This window comes from Narcine bancroftii, chromosome 5 (genome assembly GCF_036971445.1).
Source record: "Narcine bancroftii isolate sNarBan1 chromosome 5, sNarBan1.hap1, whole genome shotgun sequence".
Taxonomy (NCBI): domain Eukaryota; kingdom Metazoa; phylum Chordata; class Chondrichthyes; order Torpediniformes; family Narcinidae; genus Narcine; species Narcine bancroftii.
The window spans coordinates 204,640,550-204,666,350 of NC_091473.1; the positions used below are offsets into that span (position 1 = coordinate 204,640,550).

The 25,801-nt window shown below is 50.3% G+C and overlaps 1 protein-coding gene across 8 annotated transcripts in view; it reads left to right on the top strand.

Moving 5' to 3' along the window:
* LOC138764627 (uncharacterized) overlaps nt 1-25,801 on the top strand; it is a 120,547-nt gene that overhangs the window by 68,526 nt on the left and 26,220 nt on the right. For 3 of the 8 annotated variants that reach the window (XM_069940781.1, XM_069940777.1, XM_069940779.1), the window contains exons 6-16: nt 2,848-2,941; nt 5,516-5,602; nt 9,088-9,204; nt 10,930-11,028; nt 13,332-13,480; nt 13,866-14,004; nt 15,800-15,922; nt 17,382-17,576; nt 19,262-19,989; nt 22,162-22,411; nt 23,903-23,992. In XM_069940781.1, coding sequence (XP_069796882.1) covers nt 2,848-2,941; nt 5,516-5,602; nt 9,088-9,204; nt 10,930-11,028; nt 13,332-13,480; nt 13,866-14,004; nt 15,800-15,922; nt 17,382-17,576; nt 19,262-19,989; nt 22,162-22,411; nt 23,903-23,992 — 2,071 coding nt within the window. The remainder of the gene's footprint in view (nt 1-2,847; nt 2,942-5,515; nt 5,603-9,087; nt 9,205-10,929; nt 11,029-13,331; nt 13,481-13,865; nt 14,005-15,799; nt 15,923-17,381; nt 17,577-19,261; nt 19,990-22,161; nt 22,412-23,902; nt 23,993-25,801) is intronic. The other 5 variants (XM_069940782.1, XM_069940783.1, XM_069940784.1 and 2 more) reach the window with 4 other exon arrangements.

Consider the following 25,801-nt stretch of genomic DNA (forward strand, 5'->3'; position numbering starts at 1 on the left):
CTAAAATCCATATAGACCACATCCACCACACTACCCTCATCAATATGTCCTCAAAGAGCTCTATCAGGCTAGTGAGAGATGATCTGCCCTTCACCAACCACGCTGACTGTCCCTGATCAGACTATGATTCTCTAAATGCTCATAGATCCTATCTTTAAGAATCCTTTGCAACAGCTTGCCCACCACAGATATTAGGGCTCATTGGTCTATAATTACCTGGACTTTCCCTACTACCTTTTGTGAACAAGGGGACAACATTTGCCACCTTTTAATCCTCCAGTACCATTCCTGTGGATAACGAGGACACAAAGATCCTAGCCAGAGCTCAACAATCTCCTTCCTCACCTTGTGGACCAGCCTGGGGAATAGTCCATCAGGACCCGAAGACTTATCCGTCCTAATGCATTTGAACTGCTCCATCACATTCTCTCTCTTAATATCGACGTGCTCCAGAACATGTACCCCACCCATATTGTCCTCACAATCATCAAGGTCCCTCTCTTTGGTGAATACTGATAACCTCACCCACTTTCACAGTCTCCAGGCACATCTTCCCACCTTTATCTCTAATCGGACCTACAGTCACTCCTGTCATCCTTCTGTTCTTTACATAAGTGAGTGCAGGTCGATAGGATCAAGTGGAATAAGTAGTCAGGCACACTGAATGGGCCAAAGGGACTTTTTCTGTGCTGCAGTGTTCTCTGGCATTTCTTATGTCATGGCTCCCTCACCATCGCCCTCTGCTTCCTCCTCTCTCCCAAACCTCCTCTTTGATGCCTCCAACCCATTCCCCTCAAGTCACTGCTGGCAAGTCCCCAGTCCTGACTGCTCATTGGGTGAAGGAACCCTTCAGTTTAATTTTAAATTTAGAGAGACAACTCAGTTACATTCCCACACTGCCAAAAGAAACTTCAACCTACACCAAAAGGCCCTACTGGCCCAGAAGCCCGTGGCGCCCAAATGCACCCCCATGTGATCCATTAACCTGCCAACCCCATATGTCTTTGGAATGTGGGAGGAAAGTGAAGCACCTGGAGGAAACCTACACGGGTCACGTGAGAACGTACAAACTTCTGCCAGACAGCACCAGGTTTGAACCCGAGTCACTAGCGCTGTAATAGCAATGCGCAAACTGCCGCGCTAACCACGCTGTCCCGATTATTGTACCTTTTCCTCTTGACCTGCACCCAGACTGTAGCTCTCCATACCCCTCCCATCCATGTACTGGATGTAGCAAATGACCTCCAACAGTTCCTTGAGAAGTGGCAGTGTGAGAGGAAACTGCAGATTCTGGACTCGTGAGAGGAACCAGCCTGGTGTGCCTGCGAGATCCTTGCAGAGCGTTCTCAAGCCCTTCCTATCCTCATTCATACCCCGCACTTCCAAGTACTATGGAGTCAAAGGTTAGTGGGGACAAAGCAGGCGTTTGACCCTCTCAGTCTGCGCGCTGATCACTGACCGCTCCTTTGCACCCATCCTTCATTGGACTCATTTAATTTCCCATAAACTCCCCCCCCCCCCCAGCTCTTCTAGATTCTCCCACTCACCAAAAGGGCAATTTTCAGCAGCTGATTTTGCCCCATTAAGGTGATGGTCATGTAGGGTCAAGGATTCTTAAACCAAAGGGCATGGGAATAAGGTGTGTTTGTGGGGTGGTGGTGTGGATTTAAAAGGGACCCGGTGGGGGGGCCCACCTCCTTCACACAGAGGACGCTGGATGTGTTGAACGAATTGGCAGAAGAAGGGGTAGGGGGTAGAGGGCAATTAAAATGGTCAAAAGACATTTAATGGGGACACAGAGGGGACAGGTTTAGAGGGATACAGGATGGATAGAGGAACGTGCACATTTTGGCTGGCAAGGGCAAGTTGGATTGAAGGACCTTTTTCCATGTTGAACAACTCAATGATTCTGACCCGCACGGGGTCTTTGGGATATGAGAGGAAAGACAGAGAGACAGACATGCACGCATGCGCACGCACCCCTGAGTGCCTAAATAGTGAAAGACTATCCAGTTAAGTCAAGCAGTACTTGAATAAAGCAGGTAGGGCAGTAATAAAGCAAAAGCAGTTTTATAGTGAGTCAAAGAGTGCTGCATGTGGTGTTATAGAGGTGGTGCAGGGAGTAGAGAACAGTGAATGGAGAGCATAATTTTTTACCAGTGAGGTCCATTTAAGAGACTGATAGCAGCAGGAAAGGAACTTTCCTTGATTTTGGAGGCTTTTCTTTTTGCCACCCACCTTCAACCCCCTCTAATCTCCTTCCTCCAGTTGGGGAGTAGACTCCAGTGTGTGAAATCACCACCCCCACAGGCTCAGAGCTCTGCCACTACCTTTACTCGGCACTAAGTGATCTTCCTTCTCACTGTAACTCCGCACTCTGTAAATTATGCTCTTTACAAGTGCCAGAGTTTACCTGTTGGACTACTCACATAAGAACCCTTTGGACAGTGCCAGGTAGTTGCAGTCATTTCCCAGCATCAGATTCTGTTCCCCCCACCCCTGTATGTCTCTGTAATTTCCTCTCTCTATCTTGTTCTCTATCCCTTCAATCTTTCTCTCTGCCTTGAACTTTCTCTCTATCCTTCTGCCTCTCTGTCTCCATTCCCTGCCTCAGTCTCTCTCCCAATGTCTACCTCACCCTCTCTGCTTTTCCCACTCACTCTTTTACTCTCCCTCAATGTCTGCTTCTCTCAATTGACTTTCCACATTGCTTTCTCCCCCCCCCCCCCACCGCACCTGTCACTCTAACCCCCATCCCACCCTACCACCAGCTTTAACCACTTCACTTCATTCTCCAGGGAGGTGCTCCTATCCCTACATCACCCCTTTCCCATTCTCTTTCTGCAGGAAGGAAGTGCAGGAGAGAGGCCTCAGGGTGCTGATGGATGCTCGTAGTGGCTGGCCAGCAGCAGTGATCTGGAGCACGCTGGACATCTTCCAGGTGAGATCCATGTACTTGGCCTTGTTTGTCTCCTTTTATTTAATGCTGCTTTTTTTTAATGGTCGTCCGGCTACGTTGCACAGAAAACACTGAGATTGGTGAGACTGCACCGCGTTTTATCACTCTATAAATAAAGGGCCTAGAGAGAGAGCAACAGGAAATGAGACATGGAGGAGGCTGATAGTAGCCGGAGAAGTCCATGTTAATGCAGGTGCCCAGACAGAAATGAGTTGTTGTTCCTCCAATCTGGCGTAAACCAAGGGAGGTCTTTATCTGGGAATGAGCAGCCAGAGAGAGTTGCAGAGGCAGGTAGGATTCCATCTTTCTAAGGACTTGTGGAGAGATTTCTGGAATGGAAGGGTTGGGACCAAATGCTACCTAATAGGAGGAACCCAGAATACCAATTTGTTGGTATGGATGAGATGGGCTGAAGGGCCTGTTCCATACAGTTGTGCTCTGTGATTGGAAATATCCAGTCCCCATCCACATCAGTCCTTTTCCCCAACACTTTCCGTGGTCTTCCTTCTGTGCCTTGGGGATACAAATTCTCATCCAGATATTTGTCAAACTATAATAAGACTACTAAAGATAGGAGCAGAATAAGACTGTTTGGCCCATTGCATGTGCTTCCCCCATTTGGCTGATGTATTCCTCTCAACCCTATTTCTCCAGCCTTCTCCCCACAGTCTCGACACCCTTATTAATCAACAGCCTCCACTTTATACCTACCCAATGACTTGGCCTCCACAGCTATCCCTGCAATCTTGATGAAGGAATTTCTTTTTGTCTCTCATCTAAAGTGAAGTCCTTTTATTCTGAGGCTGTGCCCTCTGGTCCTAGACTCTCCCACCACTGGAAACATCTTCTTGACATCCATCTATATGGCCCTTATGATAATCTGTTGGTTTCGATGGGATACTCCATTTTTCTAAATTCCAGTGAGCACTGGCCCAGAGCTCCCTGTACGTTAACCATTAATCCTCTCATCCCTGGGATCATTCTCATGAACCTCTTCCGGACCTTCTCCAGTGCCTTTGACATGGCAAAGGTGGAGAGACCAATACCTGGTAAAGCCTCAGTGTTTTATCCTTACTTGTACATTCTAGTCCTCTTTAAATGAATGGTGACACAGGATTTGCCATCCTCCCTGCCCACTCAACCCACAGGTTGTTGCTGTAGTTGTGGTTGTTGACAGGAATGGAAAGTAACAGTAGATTTAGTAGTGCACTTGGCCTCATTGGACAGAGGGTACTGAAATTCAGAGGAAGTTCATTATCTTCAGGCTGTAAATCTACAACCAGTCGAAACACTGTTGTGTTATACAACATATAATAATCATATAAATACAGTATAAAACAAACAGATATAATATTTTGGGATACCGTTCATCAATCTCACATCCTGGCAGACCTGATTTTTGATGCTCCTGTACCTCCTTCCTGCTGGAAGATGCTGTGTGCTGGATGGAGAGTGTCCTCAATAATCCTTTGAGGCCTATTTCAGCAATACTTCTGTTAAATATCGTCAGTTGAGGAAAGGGAGACCCCGGTGATATAAATAATAGATATAAAGTGGAGGTTGTTCTCAACTGTTTTGATGATCCTCTGTAACAATTTGTGGTCTGATCCCATCCCTCACAATGATGTCAGGTGTGCTCCTATAAAATGACATGATGGGGTCCTCAGCCTTCTTCCGAAGTGTAGGTGCCTTCCTGACTAATGAGGAGGATTTGTGGATCTAAGATAAGTTGTCCATTATATCCACCAAGGAACTTTGTGTTCTTCCCGTGATGGAGTCAGCGTAGTGAAGATAGGTTGTCCTTCGTCCTCCTGAAGTCCACAATTGTCTCCTTTGACCCGTCTATATTGAGACTTGGGTTGTTTTTTTCGCACTATTTGGTTAACCTCCTGACCTCCGCTGTAAGTTGACTCATCATTGCTGAGAACTGAATCTGGCAATACAGTTGTGAGTCAACAGTATGAACAGCAGTAGGCTGAGCACACGGCCTACTCAGTGCTCAGTGTGATGGGGCTCAAGGTTTTGCTGCCAACACGTACTTTCAGGACCTAGTTGCAGAGATGTCGTCACTTTGCTGCTCAGTGGGTTCAGCGGCATCAGTGAGCGAAAGCGAATGGCCGATGTCTTGAATGGAAACCCTTTATTGAAAGGCTGATCTTTCTTTGTTCTCGCCACATGCTCATCAATGACCACCCCCAACCCTGCTCCCAGGTGGGGGAGGAGGAAGGAGTTTAGAAGGGATGTGGGCAGCTGATTTTCTTATATAGAGAGCAATGGAGGAAGCAGATTCAACAGGAGCATCTGTGAGGATCCAGGGCAGACACAGAACCACAGAAAGAGTGGAGGGAGGGGTATGGCTCGTGCGCAGGGAAGTGGGGGTGAGTGAGATTGGTGAGGTTGTCAGCATGGACACAATGGGCTGAGGGGCTCCCTCCCACTGTTCTGTTTTATCAGCTTTGTTTCTAGTTGGGGGTAGGGGGGGAGAAGCTGAATCTTGGGGGGGAGGGGTGCATGACAGCACTCTGTGACATTTTTCCCTCAAATGCATTTCCCCAGAGGGCCGTCCCGACGGGGATTCACTCAGTCCTGGTGCTGACAGGCAAGGAGTGCCCATTGCTTGGGGAGCAGTCGCCAGGCTTTCAGGTACGTTGGAACCCAATCTAAAAAGGAACTGCGGAGGGTTGAGGAGGGTGGCACAGACCATCGCACAAACCCGCACCTTCACCATCGGTTCCAACTCCTTCGGGAAATCCGACGAGACCCTCCCAAGCCTGCACTCTCTCTGCCCTTCTCTCATTGTCAGGACATCAACCTCTTCTCAAAGCCAGTGAGACCAAGGAGCTGGTGTGGAGGAGGTGGTTGGAGCTCACTTCCCCTGCATGTTGGGGGTTATGGAAGGCAATGGAGCAGATGCAGGTCAGTAGGGATAGGCAGAATAATAATTTAGCACAAACTAATGGGCTGGAGGCCCTTTTTCTGCACTGTGGGGTTCTACGATGTTCCATGGGCAAAACAGCAAAGAAGGGTCGCCAGTGCCTCTGCTCCCTCAGAAGCCCATAAAAACATAGAACACTACAGTAAAGAAACAGGCCCTTCAGCCCTTCAAGTTTGTGCTGAACTATTATTCTGCCTGGACCCATTGACCTCCACCTGGATCATACCCCTCCCATCCATTTACCAGTGCAATTTTTTCTTCAAGGTCAAAATTGGGTCTTCATTACCAATTTAGCTGGCAGCTCATTCCACACTTCCACCCCTCTCTGCCTGAAGACGTTTCCCCCTAATGTTCACGTTAAACATTTCCCCTTTTCACCTTTAACACATGTCCTCTAGTTTTTATCTCTCCTAAACTCGGGGGGGAAAAGGTGTGCTTTCATTTACTCTGTCTGTACCTATCATAATTGTATGTACCTCTATCAAATCTGTATAACCTTTCCCTGTAATGCAGTTCTTCAAGTCCTGGCAACATTCTAGTAAATCTTCTCAGCACTCCTTCAATCTTATTGATATCCTTCCTGTAGTTAGGTGACCAAAATTGCCACAATACTCCACATTTGGCCTCATCAGCTTCTCCATAACATTCCAATTCCTGTAGTGAGCCTGCATTTACCATGACAGATGGCAACTTGTTCCACAGTCTCACCACTCAGAGAAATTCCCCCTAAACCTTTTCCCTTTCACCCTAAAAGCATGTCCTCCCGTATTCATCTCTCCTGTGGAAAGAGCTTACTCACATTAACTCTGTCTATACCCCTCATAATTTTGTAAACCTATCAAATCTCCTTTGATTTATGAAGGACAATGTGACAAAATTTCTCTTTACAGCCCTATCTATTTATACTGCCACTTTCAGGGAATTATGTATCTGTATTCCCAGATCCCTCTAATCTACCACCTAAAGGAATTTGGCTCATGCTCCCCCTTCAAACCCCCCCCCCCCCCCACACTGCCACATCCCCTCAAAAGGGATACCGTTGAAAGCATCCTGCCTGAGAGGCATTCCCACGTACCGCAGGAACTGCTCTGCCAAGACTAAAAGAAATCCCTAAAAACAGCCCCTCCCCGCCATCTGCACCTTTCTCTGCTGCCTCAGGAAAGCAACCAACTCATTAAAAAGTGCAACCCTCCCCTCCCCCAGCTGCACTTTTCTCCTCTCCTGTCAGGAGAACGATTTGCAAGGTGGTGATCGCTCCCCTGTTAGCTTCAAAGGCAGTTTCTATTCTATTATTGTCTGATGTCTGAATCAGTGAAATAACGTTGCCATTTGCTCTATGCTCTCTCTCTGTAACTTTGGTCTTTTCTGTACTATGTATGGATTGACTAACTGGGCTGCTCTCAAAACAAACTTTCTCCCTGTTCCTCTGTGTGTGCAACAATGCACTTGAACTTTACGAAGACTGGCCCTGCTCTGCTGGCTGCCTGTTGGTTCAATTCACTCACTCATTTCCCTACTCTGACTGATCTGTTTGTTCCCTGCACCATTACAACAAGGACCAACTTCACCTTCTGCCTGGGCACCTTGCAGCTTTCCGGATTCCAGGCTGATTTCATCCACTTTGGGTAACCTAGCTCTCCTTCAGACTCATGCACAATACCCTAGGTGTAGTCTCACCGGGGCCCCCCTGTATAATTAGAGCAAACAGTCTCCACTGGTGCCCTCCCTCCATCCCCTTGTCTACTTTCTTGAGACAGAGACCCGACCTGAGCACATATCCAATTTCACGGGGGCCTCCTGTATACTGTATTTTTACTCGTATAATGTGCAGAAATCATAAATTGTATAAAATTATTTTCGTATAACACGCACACGCATATACTGTGCAGGTGTAGTATTCTAAATTCCAACTGACAAAGGCAATTTGCATTTAAATGGGACATGAAACAAAGCACATACCAGTATCTGCCACGGCTAGCTCGGTGGCTAGAGTCTTGTAAACTAGAGGTTACAAGTTCATTCCTCGCTGGGGCCCCATTTCTGTGAGGGGCTCTGGACAAGATGGCGATTCTGTTTTCCTTCCTTATGGAAGACAAATTTGAAGAATTTCATGTATGTAACATGTAACATTCTCAATGTAGTGTTACGCGACAAAAATGGAACCTTTACCTTTATCAAATAACACCTGATTAATTTCCCCCCCCCACCCCAACGTGTAAATTTCCCATTATATAGATGATATCCTGCTCCAACACATTAACAAGCTTCGGAGAGGAATCAATGAAATAGATTGAAATCAGGCTTCAGAGTTGAGCAGGATTTTAACTCTAAAATGTTGTCTCAAATCAGAAGCACTTGATATGTTAATCTTCTCCCTCAGGGACAGGTCAGGGAAATTAACATTGATAAGGTGCTGTGCCCTAGCCAGAATGTCCTGTTTATAAGAATACCATGGCATTCAATACCAAAGAGATATTCTCAAGATCAAAATTTCCCATGTCTGCTATAAATTGCCAGCACGTTGTTTCTACGCCCGCTATAAATCGTGTATGTTCTTTCAGTACTGTTATTATATTCCCACACTTGCTATAAATTGCCAGTTTGACTTTCCCACACCCGCTATTGTATGCGATCTTTCAAATGTAAAAATATTCTCATATAACGCGCACATCCATATAACGCTCGGGGGAGGGGAGGGTGCCTGGTTTGTAAAAAATGCATATGTTATATGTGTAAAAATACGGTAATTGGAGCAAAATTCCTCCATTCCTGTCTTTCCTCCATCTCTTCATCTCCCTTCTTCTGGTGGGGAGACCAGAGTCTGAGCTCAATATCCCACATGCTGTCTCACTCCCTCCCTTTTACTAACCCTGTCTACCCCTCCTTTCCTTTCACATCCAAAGCTCAGCAATGGATTTCCCATTTTCCTCCCCATCCCATTCCCCACTGCCCTCTTTGGTGGTGGGGGGGAAGGGGGGAGAATTGCAAAGATACACCTCCCCCATGTCCATCTCCTTATTATGAAACTGTAACTTGCCCCTCTCCCCCCTCCCAGCCCCGGAGAGCCCCAGTCAGGGGAACCCCATCCTGCTCTTGTTCCACATCGTCGAGGCACTGTCAGGGAACGCTGTAAATGTCTTGATCTTTTCTCATCCCTCATCCCTCTCCATATGATCATGGGCGCTCTCTACAGGTTCAGGTCCTGACCTCCGACCAGGCCTTGCACGAGTACGTTGAGCCCGCTCAGCTGACGGAACTCTTCAGCGGAAGCTTCCGGTACAGCCACCAGAAGTGGGCACAATTTCGGCTGGTGGGTACCTAGGAGCTGTTGTGGGGAAGGGAAAGAGGGGTGCTGGTAGGTGGAGGTGGGGAATGGGTCAGGGTCTGGTGCTGAACCCCTGGATTGGCTACTGGTCCTGGATGGTTTGGGAGGAGGGAGGGAGGGGATCGGAGGAGAGGGGGGTGGGGGGGGGGGAGTAGAGGGGAACGGAGTAGTTTCAGGTGGGAGTCAGAGTTTAGGGGCCGTGGATTGTTTGGGATGGGAAGGGGAAGGGTGGCAGAGACACCTTCAGACAGGGAATGGGAGACCCTCAGTTGATTACCCTGACATTTGCGAGGTGAAGGGGAGGGGAGGGGAAGGGTGGGATGGAGATGCCTTCAATTGGGGTGGGAGAGTTGGGAGTCCCACCTCCCTTAGTTCAGCCGAGGATGGTTTGGAAGGGTAGGGGAGAGGTAGAGTTGGAGGGTCCGGAGTAGCTGTCTTATTTAGGGGAGGGGATTTGGAGTTCAGTGCCCCCCCCCACCCTCAGTTGATGGGCTTGGGTGGGGGGGGTGGTGTAGCTGTCAGGTTTGGGGGAGGGGGTTGTTAGCGGCCTTGGATGATTTGGGAGGGAGGGAGGGGACAGAATGACTGTCAGATTCAGGGGAGGGGTGATGGGAGTCCCACCACACTGCTGTGTTAAGAAGGTTCTTTGGTGATCCCATGGTGGGGGTTTGGAGAGTGTGGGGTGCCGCCAGGAGAGAGCCAGGAAAGTTAAGTAGATGGAGAGCAGAGGTCAATGGGGTGGGGAGGACAGGGATCAGTCGGGGAAGGATTCAGTAGTAGGAAGGGCTGGGCTGATAACGATGGAGTGAAGTGAGGGATGGGGGTTAGGTTTCTGGTTGTAGAAACAAGTGAGGGGGAGGCCAAGAGCAGGGGATGGATGCAGAGGCAGAGGAAGGGGAGGGGAGGCAGGGTAGAGGGGTGAGAGAGGGAAATGAAATGAAAAGAGTAGAGAGGGTTACAACGGATGCAGAGCCACTGGGGAAGTGGGCCAAGGAGCGGTAGACAGAGTTAAACTGGGTCAAAGTGCAAGGTGCCAGAATTTGGAAGGTTAAACTGGGGCAAAACTAGCTCAGTGAATGGTAGACAAGGGTGAGGTGTTGGGGAAAACAGGTGCATCTTTCCCCGACAGCAGGCAGATGGGGTGGTGAAGGAGGGGTTCGGCACACCTGCCTTCACCGGGAGGGGGCACTGAGTCCAGGAGTTGGGATGACCCATCACAACTGGACGAGAGGTGGTGAGACCATGCTCGGAGTACTGAGCACAGCTCCTGTCTCTGGGCTGTAAGGAAGGATGTCACTGAGCCACAGAGCGGGGGTGGGGGAGGAGGGAAGATTCACTGGGATACTCCTGGAGACTAGGGTTAGAAGGAAAGGCTGAGATATTTCTACCTGGACCGTCGAAGACTGAGGGGGGATCCTGAGAGAGGCTTATAAAATCAGGAGTTGCATGGATAAGGGGAACAATAAGTGGGAAAACCAGAGGGCATGGGTTTAACGTGAAGGGGGAGAGATTTAAAGGGGAACTGAGCACATGGGACCAGCTTGTTGGGCATGAAGGAAATGGGCTGAAGGGCCCATATCTGTCCTGTCGTGCTGGGATGTGGAGCAAGAGAGAGGTGTGTCATCAGTAGACAGAGGGGCTGGGCCTGGAATTGGGCAGAGGAAGGATGCATGGCAGGGTGTTTGAGTCCAGAGAACATACCTCTTACAGAACCTGGATTCCTTGGACAAAGCCTGCAGAGTCTCCATCAACATCCTGCGCAGCCACAGTTCGCACCTTGAGGCAAAGAGGCTTCCCGGATCCATGGAGGTAAAGAAGGGAGAGGGGAGGAGCAGACATTATTGGAAAGACCTGGCAACTGATACTCACTAGTACCAAACCCCAGTATTCCTCCATCACAGTCCCACTCCCCAATGGAAGAATCTTCCATATACAGAGAGAATCCCACTAACCAATCCCAGAACCTCCCTCACCCCCCACACTGTACCATTCCCTGATCCCAGAACTCCTCACCCCCACACTGTCCCACTCCACGATATCAGAACCTCCTACACAATCCTACTCCCCGATATTGGAACCTCCTTCACCTCGACACTGTCCCATTCCTGATCCCAGAACTCCTCACCCCCACACTGTACCATTCCCTGATCCCAGAACTCCTCACCCCCACACTGTCCCACTCCACGATATCAGAACCTCCCTTACCTCCTACACAATCCTACTCCCCGATATCAGAATCTCCATCACTCCCACAGTCCCACTCCCAGTACCTCCTTTACCCCAACAGTGACCCACTCCCCAATCCCAGAACCTCCCTCACCACCTCAGTGTCCCACTCCCCAATTGCCCCATGAGCCCCTTTCACACTGGTATCTTGTCCCAGAAATTGACGGCCAGTCTATCAGTTAAGTTCCAGTGTGAAAGCTCTTTAATTGGTACGCAGGCGTCATCAGACTCCAAGGATGATGCGACCTAGGTAGGTATTATCACCCCCAGCATCTGATGACGCCTGCATGCCGATTAGCCCAATGTGAAAGGGACATGAGGTATCCTGGGACAAATTGGTGATGTGCTGATGACATTTTGCATGAGTACAGGTATGTGAAGGAAATAAAAGATTAAAAATAAGGTATAAACTTTGCCGGCCTGTATAATCCTTTATAAATCTCTAAAGGACCGTGGGAACATTTCAGCAGTGGAGATCAATGGCGGATCTGCCCTCCCAGAATTCTGTGTGGCAGAGAAACCATGTGGGTACTCCATGACTACTCCATGCATACAGCTGTTTCCCTACCGTGTGGAATTCTGGAAGGGCAGGACCGCCATTCCTTTTTCCCACAGACTTTATAAACTTGTAAAGGTTTATATAGTTAGGCACCACAACAGGGGCTGAGGGCTCACACTGTGGTGTACATAAAGCATAATTATGTTATAATTAGGCATGATAAATTTTGTTTAAATACAAGATCATAATTCATGATCAGGATTTAGGGCAGGTCCACCATTGCTCGATGCGTGGCTAAGACATCACTGGTGGAGGACAGAATCCCCTATCCCTGGGATGCCTTGTTATGAGTGTGAAAGCACGGAATTGGTTAACAGTGGTCCAGTGTGAAAGGCAAAAAAAGGCTTCCTTAACTGGTTCACTGAACGGCCAATCTATTAGTTAGTGTGAAAAAGGCTACAGATATCCCTTTATCCCACACTCCCTTTAAATTCACTGGGACCTTCCATACTACCTTTAACCTCAGTGGTAACTCCATTCCTACTCTCCCTTTTAACTCACCAGGACCCAGATCCAAAACTCAGTTAAAACTCACCAGTTTAAACTCACTTATCCCCTACCCCCTTTAAACTCATGAGAACCTCCTGATCTCAAAACCCATTTAAACACACTTGGACCCCCCCAATCCCATCCCCCTTTAAACTCACTGGCACTCCCTCCCCAATCCCACACTCCCTTTAAACTCATCTGGACCCCCTTATCCCACACTCCCTTTAAACTCACTAGGACCCCCTGATCCCACACCTCCTTTAACATAGAACATAAAACACTATAGCACAGTACATACCTTTTGGCCCTTGATGTTGTTCTGACCCATACATTCCTTAAAAAAAGAACTAACCCCTATCTACCACTGTAACCTATTTTTCTACCATCCAAGTGCCTCTCTCTCTTAAATAGCCCCAATGTTTCAGCCTCCACCACCACCATCCCTGGTAAGGCATACCCCTGATGCCTCTCTGAAACTTCCCTACCTTAACTTTGTTCATATGTCCTCTGGTGTTTGCTAATCCTGCCCTGGGAAACAAGCACTAACTGTCCACCCTATCTATACCTCTCAAAATATTGTAGACCTCTATTGTCTCCTGTCATCCTTCTACACACCAAAGGAAAAAGTCCCAGCTCTGCTAACCTTGTCAGGCAACATCCTGCAAATCTCCTCATCAGGAACCCCAATCCTGCCTCCCCCTCTTCTCCCCCCCCCCCATTTTCACACTCCCTCTGATCTGACGGTGGGGCCCCATTATGAAGGTATGTTCAGGATGTGCTGTTAAGACAGACTGATGAATATTCCAGTGCATCTCTTGGCCCCCTGTTTGTGTGATAGGAGGTAGCTGCCTTTATTGAAGAGGACCAGGCATTAATGAGACACGTGCTGCAAGATACTCGGTTAACCAGTCTCCAGCGGGAAGGAGCTGCCGTCCTGGTCAAGCTTAAGAGGGAGATGATCACCAGCAGTAGCCCGGAGGATTACAGGTGAGGTTTGACCCGTTATCAGGCAAAAATCAAGATCAGAGGTGGGTGGGTGATAACTGCCTTTGAAGATGGTGCAGGAGGCTAGTCGGTGTCATGGTGAACCATTGAAGACAGTGTGAAGGGGAATGTCGGTGTTACCGTAAACCGTTGGCAACTCTGTGTGTGCGCGTGTGTGCATGCGCTTGCATGCGCGGATGTGAATACCCTCTCAGTCCATCACATATGGGTGAGGGGGCAGAATCCAGGGGCTGTTGACAAATGCAAGGATGTTAGTTGCTGGGATACAGGGGGTGGGTGGGTCTGTTTGCCCACAAGGTGGCACGGTTCTCAGAGGGCGATATAGCCTCGCCTGCTGTCTAATGGCCAGATCCTGACTTGTTACCAGGGATGCCATGAAGATGACCTGTGCCCTCTACAACCAGGTGGACGATGAGGTCCACCACCTGGTCCAGATATCCAACCAGCGCCTAAAGGACCTCGAGAGCTTGGCTGAGTTCTGGCGTTTTGAGGGCCAGTTTCAAGAGGTAGGGAATGGCTGGGTCAAACCGACGTGAGAGTGGGGGGTGGTGGTCGAGAGGAGAGGGATTCTGGCCATTGCTCACCAGTTGGTAACGACCTCTGCTTCGAGAAATATCTCCAGGGATTTCATTGTTAGTCTGGGGTGTTGGAGCATATAAAAAGCTCCTTCCGCTCAACTTGTCTCAGCTGGTCCAAGTTCACCTGAGCTCCTCCTGTTACCCTGCCTCTGGCCTTTATCCCTCTAAACCTTACCCATCTGTGTCCCTATCCAAATGTATTTGAACCATTATAATCCCGCCCCCCCCCCCCACCTCAACCCTCTACACCTTTCTCCAGCAGCACCCACTCACCCACACCCACTATGTGAAGAATGTGCCACCTCAGGTCTCCTCAAATCTCTCACCATTAACCCATGCCCTTTGGATTGAGTCTCCCCTGTCCTCAGGTGAATGACTGAAGGCAGCATTGAGGCCAGACATAAGATGAGGGGCTGTTCCTCGAGCTTATATTGGGCCTGCAGGGAATCTGAGAGCTAGAGATCTGAGAGAGAGAGAGAGAGAGAGAGAGAGAGAGAGATGATATCCAGTAGAGCACCAGTCAAGATCACAGGGTACAGGGGCTGTTCGAGATGCCGAGATGGGAACCTCTGGAATACCCACCTTATCACAGCTGGCACACCCTGACCTAGTTGATGTTCATTTACCTACAAACATGCCAGTCGAAAAGTACTGCCCAGCTAGCTGCCCATACACCAATGCATGCTGCTTTCTCAACCAGATGCCCACACACCAGGGCATACCCCATTTACTAAAACGATGCATATCTGCCTTGTTGCCCACGCAACAACACATGCTGCATTCTCGGCCAGATCTCCATGCACCAATGCATGTGGCATGCTCGGCCAGATATCCATGCACCAATGCATGCTGCATTCCAGATGCCCACACACCAAATGCATGATGCATGAGCCAGATGCTCATTTACTAAATGCATACTCCATTCTCACCCATGCCCACTTCATTTGTAGAAGGTCCCCACACAGACACGTGGAATCACAAAGAGATACAACAGGGTGACAGGCCCATTGGCCCACCTGGTTCCTTTAGCCCACTCAGTCCCTGCTGACTTTCAACCACCCATTTACAGTGATCTTATTTAATTCCCCCCACTTTTACTCTGGATTCTGCCCTTTCTCTCACACACCAAGGAGGGAGTGATTCACAACCAGTTGTATGGGTCTCTGGGTCATACACACAGATCTGCATCTGAGCATGCACACACAAACACATACACATGCATTTTCTCACCTGTTAAAACACACACGTGCATATTTACATGTGCAAATGCACACTCCACACACTCCACATGCATGCTTGTTCATACACTTTTGCATACATACATGTGAAGAGACAATGTGCATCCTGAAGTGCACGTACACACACTACCACCTGAATCAGCGACTCACACATCTTGGGACGCACGTCCAGTCTATGTGCCAGTGCCACACAATCTTGCCCATATGAACGCCATACCATCTGATCCCCTGTCCAGTGGGACAAGTCTATGCTTGACATCCCATGGTGAGCAACCCCCCACGGGGCAGGTCCCTTGGCCTTGGGGTCTAACACCCAGTCTTCCCTTCCCGTCCCATCTCCCCACCCCCACACCACAGGGCATCCCTCAGCCCTGATGTCCGGTTTCCCCACCCTTTCTCTTCCCCCTCCCCTCGCCCCCCCAAAGAGCTGGTCACACGTGCCTTGACACCTCGTCTCTGCTCTCCTCTCCCATCACCACCCCCAGGTGAGCGAGTGGCTTTCGACTGTGGAGGCCTCACAGCTGGTGAAGGATGTGACAATTGAGGACTCGCTCCCCGTGCTCCGGCAGAGGCAGCGGGAGTTTCAGGATTTCAGCCGCACAGCGACGGTGAGCAGCTGAAGTGAGGGCGCCCTGTGATGGGTGGAGAGTTGGGAGGGGGGTGGGGTGATGAGAGGGGATGCTGAGGCGATGAGAGGGGATGCTGAGGCTGATTCACATTGAATCAAGTAAACAACAAGAAGCTGGAGGGACTCAGCACATCAGGCTGGAGTGAAGTGCTCAGGACCAGAGAGGGAAGGGAGCATGGTTAACAAGTTTATTGTCATACAGCTGAGTACAATGTGCCAATGCTCAAAATTCTTGCATCCAACAAAGTGTTTTGTAAAGAAAAATTTTATTCCAATAGCATATAACAGATTACTGCACTGGAAGAGGTAATACATATAGAAAGAAAACAGGTTCATTATCGGACTTTCCAACTTCTGTTAACACCTCCACTGTGCCTCTCTCTTTCCCAGTCCCTTTATCTCCTTTCCTACAGCTCTCCATCCTCTTCCTTCTGCTATCAGAGATCTGCCCTCTACTCCTCAGTTTTTGTTCTACTACCTGTATTCAAGCCTGTGCTCCTCCCCCTTTCTCCCACCTCTCACCTTTTCATTCAGATGCCTACCTGTTTTTTCACATGCCTGATGAAATAGTTCAAAATATCCGCTACATTTTACTTCCAATGGATGCTGGATGACTTGCAAAGTTTCTCCATCACTTTTCTACATTGCGAAAGATAGATAATATTCACAGTGCAAAAAAAAACCACACTGACATTTCCAAGAGTCAAAAGCCCCTTTTCCACTGGCGCCCTCTCCCAGGAATTAACTGGGAATTTACTGGGATGGGGTCCAGTGGAAAAGGAACACTGTCCGAATGCCGGTGTCAAATGACATCATTTCATGTCAGGGATTAACCGCAGCGACCCCTCTTCATATCCTCAGCATTTGCTGATGCCGGCGGGCTGATAACATCAGTGGAAAAGGGACAGCAGAAAGTCACCTGGTTCCAGTGGAAGGTTGAACACTCCGATCCTCAGGGATGAGTTGTGTTCAGTGGAAAAGCAATTAGTGTCCCAGTTAAGGGCACCAAGGGCTTCCTATCCTGAGGGACACTGCACGGCCAATGAACTGGGATGCCAGTGGAAAGGGGGCTAAAAACTGCAGAGTGTGGTGCTACAGGGACAGAGTGCAGAGAAAACGAAATACCAGTGAGAGGTCAGTGGAAGGCCCTGATAACAGCAGGAACAAAACTGTTCTTGGATCAGGAGGTTTGTGTGTTCAAGCTAGTGTACCCTTGCCCCAATGGAGAGGGAGAAGAGGCCGAGCTGGGGATGGGTCCTTTTACATGTTGCTTGCTTTCCTGAGGCAGCAGGAGGTGTGGGATTTCTTGGGGTCGAGGGGGGGGGGGTTCCTGTCCCACACGGGTGCCCACAGGCGGGATGCTCTTGATGTTGCACCTGCAGATGCTGGCCTGCCTGATCCTTCTAATGTTCTTCCCTGTCCCCTCTTTTGGGATCAAGCAGGAATACTGCGGGAAGGCACAGCGACTCCTGCAAGAGATGGCGTGCTGGGACTTGGATGTTTCTCCTCACCTCCAGTCCTACGCGGACAAGCTGAGGGATTACAGGACACTGGTGAAACAGTTCACTAACCGGCTCGAACAGCGCAGGTTCCTCATCGAGAGCGCTGTCCAGCTCTATGAGTTCTTGCAGATGGTGAGACTGTGTCTGGGGGAGAGAGGTCACTGAGGGAAGGGGGTAATGACAGTGGGGGTACAGTCAGGGACGGGGTGCTGGGGCAGGGGTTACTGAGGGTGCTGGGTAACATTAGTGGGGGAACTGTCAATGACATGGGCCGCTGGGGGAGAGGGGTCAATGAGGGAGCTTGGTAATGTCGGGGTACAGTCAGTGACATGGGGCACAGGGAAGAGGGGTCACAGGAAGTTGGGTTAATGTAATTGGGGGTACAGTCAGTGACACGGCACTGGGGGAGTGGGTTCACTGATGGAGGGAGTAATGACAGTGGGGTTGCAGTCAGTGACATGGGGCGCTGGGGGAGTGGGGTCACTTTAGGAAGGGGGTAATGTCAGTGGGAGTGCAGTCAGTGACACGTGGACTCTGCACATACATGTGCTCTGTTTTGATTGACTTATGTACATTTTTGAAGTGGAGACATTCTGACATTGGCGCTCAGGCATATATTTGCGCACAACCTTGCACACTCACCCACAAATATTCATATTTGCAGATAGAAATAGATTGATAGACAGGTTTACCCTTGCCTGCATGCACACACACACATAATCTCTCTATCTCTCTCTCTTCACACACAAGCACCTGGCACACATATACTCAAACAGGCATGCACACACATGTGCATCTCATATGCACACACATTTATATAAGCATTTACTGGTATGTCCACACAGACATAGGCATATGCATTGTGTCTTTGTCCACGTATGCTTGTGTGTGATACACATGTGTGCGCATGCCTGTTTGAGTGTATGTGTGCCAGATGCATGCTCATGTTCACATTGCAGTACACTGACACCTGTGTATCAACACATAGTGACACTGACATATAGACACACACACACAATCTGCCTATCACTGATCTGCTACCTTTTTCTCCCTCTCTCCCCTCTTCCTCTCTCCGTCCCTTCCTTGCCTTCCCTCTTCCTCCCGCTCTCTCCCCTGCTCCTTTCCTCTCACTTTCTCACTCTACGCCTCATTACCCTCTCTCCCCCCACTCATCTCCCCCATTCTCCCTCTGTCATCTACACTCTCCTCCCTTCTCTCTGACTCGCCCTATCCCTCTCTGCCTCTCCATCTCCCTCTTTCCCTCCTGCTCCCCTTCTCCCTCTCACTTTCTGTGCCTCCCTCTTACCCCTCTCTACCCCTCTCTTTCTCCTCCTCCTCCCTTTCTCTGACTTTTTTGCCCCTCTCCCTTTCTCCATCTCCCCTTCTCTCCATCCACTCTCCCACTTTCCATTCCTCTTCTTCTCCCTACCTCCTCTCTCTCTTTCTCCCTTGACTCTGGCACTCACTCTCGCTCCTGCTCTTCCCCTCTTCCCCCCTTTCTCATTATCACTCTCCCTCACCTCTCTCTCCATACCTCTCTCCTTTTTTCTCTCTCTCCATCTCTGCCTCTCTTCCCCCTCTTCATTTCTCCCTTACCTATCCCCCTTCACCCCCTCTCTCATCCATTCTCCCATCACTCTCTCCCCTCGGTTCCCCTTTCTCTCCCCCTTCTCTCTCTCTCTCTCTCTGCTCTATCCCTTTCATCTCCACTCATTCTCTCTCCCCTCCCCCTCCCCACTCTCTCCAACTCTTACCCTCTCTCTACCTCACCTCCTTCCTCCCCCTCTCTCCTCCCCTCCTTTCTCTCCCTGCTACAGGCCTACAGCTGGATATTGAGGAGCCTGCAATCCCTAGCAGCCATCAGCCTGGAGCAGTGCCTGTCTCCAGAGCACTGCCACTCTGCCTTGGATTGCCTGCTGCGTCAGGTCCAGCGCCGCCCAGACCTCTCGGAGCCCCAGTTCCTCCGGATGCGGGAGGTGGCCCAGAGCCTCGGATACCCCCCGGCCCTGGAACGCTGGGCCCAGTGCTGGGCAAAGTATCAGGAGGTGGTCTCTACCCATGCAAACAAGATGGCGGCAATCCGCCTAGCCTGCTCACCCCCAAGCCTCAGGGGAGCCCCTGAGGGTGCTCCCTTCCCAGGCCCCAGCCGCACCCCTGTCCTGGAGCGGAGGTCTCCCCGCATCCCACTGGCCCAGTGGCTCAGCGTCTGGTCATTGGGAGATGGCCCCGAGAGGCCTCCCCTTTCCCCACCCTCCTCCTGCTCAACCCCGGACGTCCGGGCTGCCATGCCCCTCCTGCAGAGCCCTATCGTACCCCTGGCCAGTCCTGGTGAGCTTCGGCCCATGGTCCTGAGCACCGAGCAGTCACAGGGGCGGCTCCGGGGTGGATCGGGGGTGCTGATCAGGGGGCTGGAGGTCAGCAGCACCCAGCTGGTAGACCAGACCTGCTCACCCCGGGAGCATGTAATGCTGGCCCGGCGGGGTGAGGGGTTAGCCGAGGCCCCCTGGGGTGGCTCTCCCAGGACAACAGAACACTGCAAGGTCAGGTAAGTGGGTGATGGAAGCGGTGGGGGGGGGGGGAAGGTGGGGCAACCCCCTTCTCTTTGCTTGTTCCCTCAACCAACTATCTGCCTCTGCCCTTTCCTCCATTCACACTGTCTTCTCCACCCCCACTCCGCCTCCTCTTTCCCTCCCTCTGCTCCCTCTCTGCACCTCTCTCTTCACCCCTACCCTCCAATCCACTCTCCACTCGTTCCCTCTTCACCTCCCTCCACTCCCTTTTTACCCCCTCCTTCCTCTCCTCTCTGCTGCTTCACTCCACTCCCTAGCTCCACCCCTCCCTTCATCCTCTCTCCACCCCCTCCCTCCATAACCTTCCTCCACTTTCTCTCCACCCCATCTCTGCCCCACCCTCTGCCTCTTCCCTCCACCCCCTCTCTATCCTCTCCCTCTGCCTTATCTCTCCTCTCCTACCCTGTTCTCTCCCTCCCTCCCACTCCTTCCCAACCCCTCCATCGCCACCTACCTCAAACTCAAAACCTCCCAACAAAGTGTTCCCTCGCCCCAGTCCCCACCCTCTGCTCCTGCTATTCACCCGTCCCCTTCTCACTCCCCCTCCCTCCTCTCCCCTCTCCTCCTCTCCACTCTCCTCCTCTCCACTTTATCCTCCAGTCCTCCTTCCTGCTCCCTCCCCTCTGCTGTCTCTAACCCCATCTCCACGTCTCTTTGTGTGTGTGTGTGTGTGTGTGTGTGTGTGTGTGTGTGTGTGTGTGTGTGTGTGTGTGTGTGTGTGTGTGTGTGTGTGTGTGTGTGTGTGTGTGTGTGTGCTTTATACTTCTCCTTGTGATCAAGTAGGTTCCCTCACTCCCCCGGGGTCTTCATTCCCTCCCACATCCCAGAGCTCGCTTGCGGGTCAGGGGGTGAACCCCACTTTCATTGTGTGAGTGAGGGAGGAGTGCCTGAGGGGTGGGGGGTTGGGAAGGTGTTGACGGGAACACGTGAAGAATTAAATAGGATCTTTGTGGACTGGGTAGCTGATGGTCGCTATGGGCTCAATGGACCAAAAAGCCTGAGTTTGCTCCCTGTATTCTCTCTCTGACCTTGCTCAGCACTCCAGAACCCCAGCCAGATCCCTCCCATCCCTCCCCTGGGAAACACACAGATTGCACATTTGCAGGCCGCTGAGCAAACACCAGCAAGCTGAGTGAGGGGCTAAGTGGGTTGGTCAGCGTCCACCGAGAGCAGTGGTCAGTTACCATCTCAGGTCAGGCACCTGCTGACCTCTGGCCTGTAGCTTTGGATGCTTGTCGAGACCCTCCGATGTCCCCTCTCTTTGGGATGTTTCTTCCTTGGTCATCACAGGTAGAAAGGGATGAAAAAAGAGCTTAAGACACATTGCCTGTCAAAAATCAGGTGTTAGAATGTTATGGTGAAATACAAGACATTAGTGAGGCCGAATTTGGAGTATTGTGTGCAGCTTTGGTTACCTACCTGCAGGAAAGATATCAATAATAATTAGAGGGCACAGAAGATTTACTAGGACGTTACCAGGACTTGAGGAACAGAGTTACAGGGAAAGGTTAAACAGGTTAGGATTTTATTACCTGCAGCATAGAAGAATGAGGGGAGATTTGATAAAGATATTTAAAATTATGAGAGGGATAGACTGAGTAAATGTAGGTATGTTTTTCCATTGAGGTTAGGAGAGAGAAAAACTAAAAAAACATGGGTTAAGGATGAAAGTTTAAAGGTAGCATGAGGGGAAAATTCTTCACACAAATGAAGTGGTGGTCAGGACCCGCGTCAGCCTCAGACATTCTCACCCATATCTTGTCCAGTCATGATGGGACAGCCCAGCTCCTGGTCTAAGTGCCCCCGACTGAGGAAGGCAGGCATGCTGAACCTCTCCTTCATTTCCCCATCTGCCCGTGTCCTTGCTGTCAGGGAATAATGCACCTGTTACCTCACCTTCCCCTCCCCCCTCTTCCTGAAGGCCTCTACACCCTAAACATTCCCCGGGACCCTATCATTTCCCTAGGACTCCACAATTCATGTGGCAAATCCTGCTCCAGTTAAACTCTGTATGTCGCTCTTTGCCTCTACCTCGACTCCTCCCGGGCAGGCTACCATCTTGACTGTGGATCTGCTAGTACCCCCCACTCCCCTCCCCATCACTGCAAGCTCATCCACTGAATTCTATCCCCTCCTCCTTCCCTCAGCAGACCCCGTCGGGCCTTATCCAAGGTGCTGGCAGAGGAGCGGAAGTATGTGGGCTCACTGGACCTGGTGGCCAAGGGCTATGGGCCAGAGCTGGACCACCCAGATGCACCTCCGGACCTGAGGGGCAGGAGGGACCAGGTGCTTGGAAACCTGGAAAAGCTTTTATCTTTCCACCGGGACCACCTGCTGCCAGCAATGGAGGCATGCATGGCCTGCCCTCTGCGGCTTGGGGACTGCTTCCTCCGCCACGTAGGTATTGGGGACCAGACCACCCCACCGGGTAATGGTTGGAGGGGGGTGGGGGAATTTCCTCACCCAGAGTGGTTTTGGAAGAGCAGATGCAGGGGTTCAAGTCATGGGATGGTGGGGAGATGTGGGGGTGTAATTCTGGGGCCTCCTTATTGCAGCAGGGCCAACAAGTCCGGTCTCACTGAGAGTATTGGTTTGGTCCAATTGCTCACCATTGAGAACATCTATCAGAAATGCTGCCTGGGCAGGGAAAAAAGCATTATCAAGGATCACCCCTAACTATGGACTTTTTAACTCTCCCTCCTTCCGGTAGGTTCTACTGGAGCCTCTGCTCCTGAACCAGTAGCCTCAGGAAGAGCTTCTTTCCTGAAGCTGTGACCCTGCTGAACCTTGCATCACACAGCGCTGAGCAGTCTGGCACCCCTATCGTACTGTCAGTACTCTTATACTTGTTTGTTTAATATTCACAGTTACTTGTAAACAGCGCTATTCTTTAAACTCTGGTTCAATGCTAATTACATTTCACTGGCTTTGTATCTGTACTTGGCTCAATGACAATAAAGTTAAATCTAATCTAATCTCACTGGGAGTTTCGGACTAAACTCACTGGGAGTATCAGTCCGGTCTCACTGGGAGTATCGGTCCGGTCTCACTGGGAGTATCGGTCCGGCCTCACTGGGAGTATCGGTCCGGCCTCACTGGGAGTATCGGTCGGCCTCACTGGGAGTATCGGTCGGCCTCACTGGGAGTATCGGTCGGCCTCACTGGGAGTATCGGTCCGGCTTCACTGGGAGTTACGGTCTACTATCACTGGGAGATCTTGGATGATCTCCCAGTTGTCACCTATTTCATTTCCCTGTCCTATTCCCTTGCTGGCATGTCCGTCCATGGTCTTGTGCACTGTCAGACTGAGACCTCCCACAAATTGTCTTCATCTGAGCAACCTCCAACTTGATGACATTAACATTAACTTCTCCAGTTATCGTTACTTCCCTGCCCCCCATTTTTGTTCCCTTGTCTCTTTTCCTCTAGTGTTCTCTCTCTCTCTTCCCCCCCCCACCTTTTCTCTCTCTCTTTTCACAGATCCAAAATCAATTCTCACATCTCCTCTCATTCTATCCAATTTACACCTTTTGTTTGTTGGGCTGGATTTCCCCCTCCCTTCTTCCCCCTTTCCCTCCCTGTCTTTATTGAGATGGTTGCTAGCTTTTTATTTATACCTCAAAGAAGGGTTCAGCCCAAATGTTAGTAATATATTGTTATGGACGCTGCGAGACCAGCTGAGTTCCTCCAGCATTTACTGTATCCTTTTAGTACAATTACAGCGTATCCAGACTTCCGTGTTTCACTCTTTCCATCAGGAGATGTTTCCCGGCCCTGGGACCCTCTTATCCATGAGTACCCTGGTTTGGGAACTGCCCCCACTCCACCGCAGTTGTGATATGACTCTGCTCACCTGCACTCCTTCACCATGTCCCTTCTTTCCCACAGAAGGAGCAGTTCACCTTGTACGCCCTGTACGTGAAGAACAAGCCACGTTCGGATGCCCTGCTCGCAAGCCATGGACACAGCTTCTTCAAGGTGAGGAAACCTCAGCCTGTCTGACAGTGTCACCAGGCTCTCCAGGAGGAAAGTCAGCCCTGCGGTTAAACCCATCCATGCCACTCCAGCTCTGCACCCAAGCTGGTCCCATTTGTCTGCATCCAATGCATATCCCTCCCTCTCTGTGTCCTTATCAAAATGTCTTTTGACCATTGTAATTTCCCCCACCCCTTCTACCCTTTCCTCTGCTTATCCCACACACCTACCACCCTCTGTGTGAAGAAGGTACCACACCACCATCCTCGGTCCTTTTTTAATCTCCCCCTTCTCACCTGAAGACCATTACCCTCTGGTTTTAGATCATGACCCTGAGGAAAAAAAACTATGAGCGTCCACCTTATGCACGCCCCTCCTGATTTTACAAACCTCCCTCAGCCTCCGTCACACCAGGGAGAAACGTCCCAGCCAATCCAGCCTCATGTTATAACCCGAGCCACCTCCAGTCCCTGGGAAATTCCTGGTGAATTTTTTTCCACCAACTCTCCAGCTGATTGAAGTCTTTCCTACAAAGAGAACTGCATCCAGCACTCCGAGTGCAGTCTCACTGATCTCTCGTATAGTCCTGACGGGACGGCTTTGTTCCTGGATAAAAATATCACTTACAAAAGTTGAAATCCAAGTTCATTTTCTTCTACCTATATACATACAACCAGACGTAACAGTATTTCTGTGGACCACTGTGTGTGTGTGTGTGTTTGTGTGTGTGTGTGTGTTTGTGTGAGATGAAATTGTACAAGGCATTGATGAGGCCAAATTTGGAGTACTGTGTACAGTTTTGGTCACAAAATAGAGACAGTGCAGAGAAGGTTCACGAGAATGTTGACAGGATTTCAAGGTTTAAGTTACAGGGAAAGGTTGTGCAGACTGGGGCTTTTTTCTCTGGAGCGTAGAAGATTGAGAGGGGACTTGATAGAGATGTTTAAGATTTTAAAAGGGACAGACAGTAAACGTGTATAGGCTTTTTCAATTAAGAGTGGGGGAGATTCAAACTAGAGGACATGGTTTAAGATTGAAGGGGAAATTTCTTTACGCAAAGGGTGGTAGGGATGTGGAATGAGCTTCCCACAGACGTGGTCGAGGCGCGATCATTGGTTACATTTAAGGAAAGACTGGATAGTTATATGGATAGGAGAGGACTGGAGGGGTATGGACTGCGTGCTGGTCAGTGGGACTAGGAGGGTGGGAATTTGTTACGGCATGGACTAGTAGGGCCGAACTGGCCTGTTCTGTGCTGTAAGTGGTTATATGGTTATCTTTCTTTGGCTTGCCTTCACGGACGAAGATGTATGGAGGGGGTAAAAGTCCACGTCAGCTGCAGGCTCGTTTGTGGCTGACGAGTCCGATGCGGGACAGGCAGACACGGTTGCAGCGGCTGCAGGGGAAAATTGGTTGGTTGGGGTTGGGTGTTGGGTTTTTCCTCCTTTGCCTTTTGTCAGTGAGGTGGGCTCTGCGGTCTTCTTCAAAGGAGGTTGCTGTCCGCCAAACTGTGAGGCGCCAAGATGCACGGTTTGAGGCGATATCAGCCCACTGGCGGTGGTCAATGTGGCAGGCACCAAGAGATTTCTTTAGGCAGTCCTTGTACCTTTTCTTTGGTGCACCTCTGTCACGGTGGCCAGTGGAGAGCTCGCCATATAACACGATCTTGGGAAGGCGATGGTCCTCCATTCTGGAGACGTGACCCACCCAGCGCAGCTGGATCTTCAGCAGCGTGGACTCGATGCTGTCGACCTCTGCCATCTCGAGTACTTCGACGTTAGGGATGAAAGCGCTCCAATGGATGTTGAGGAT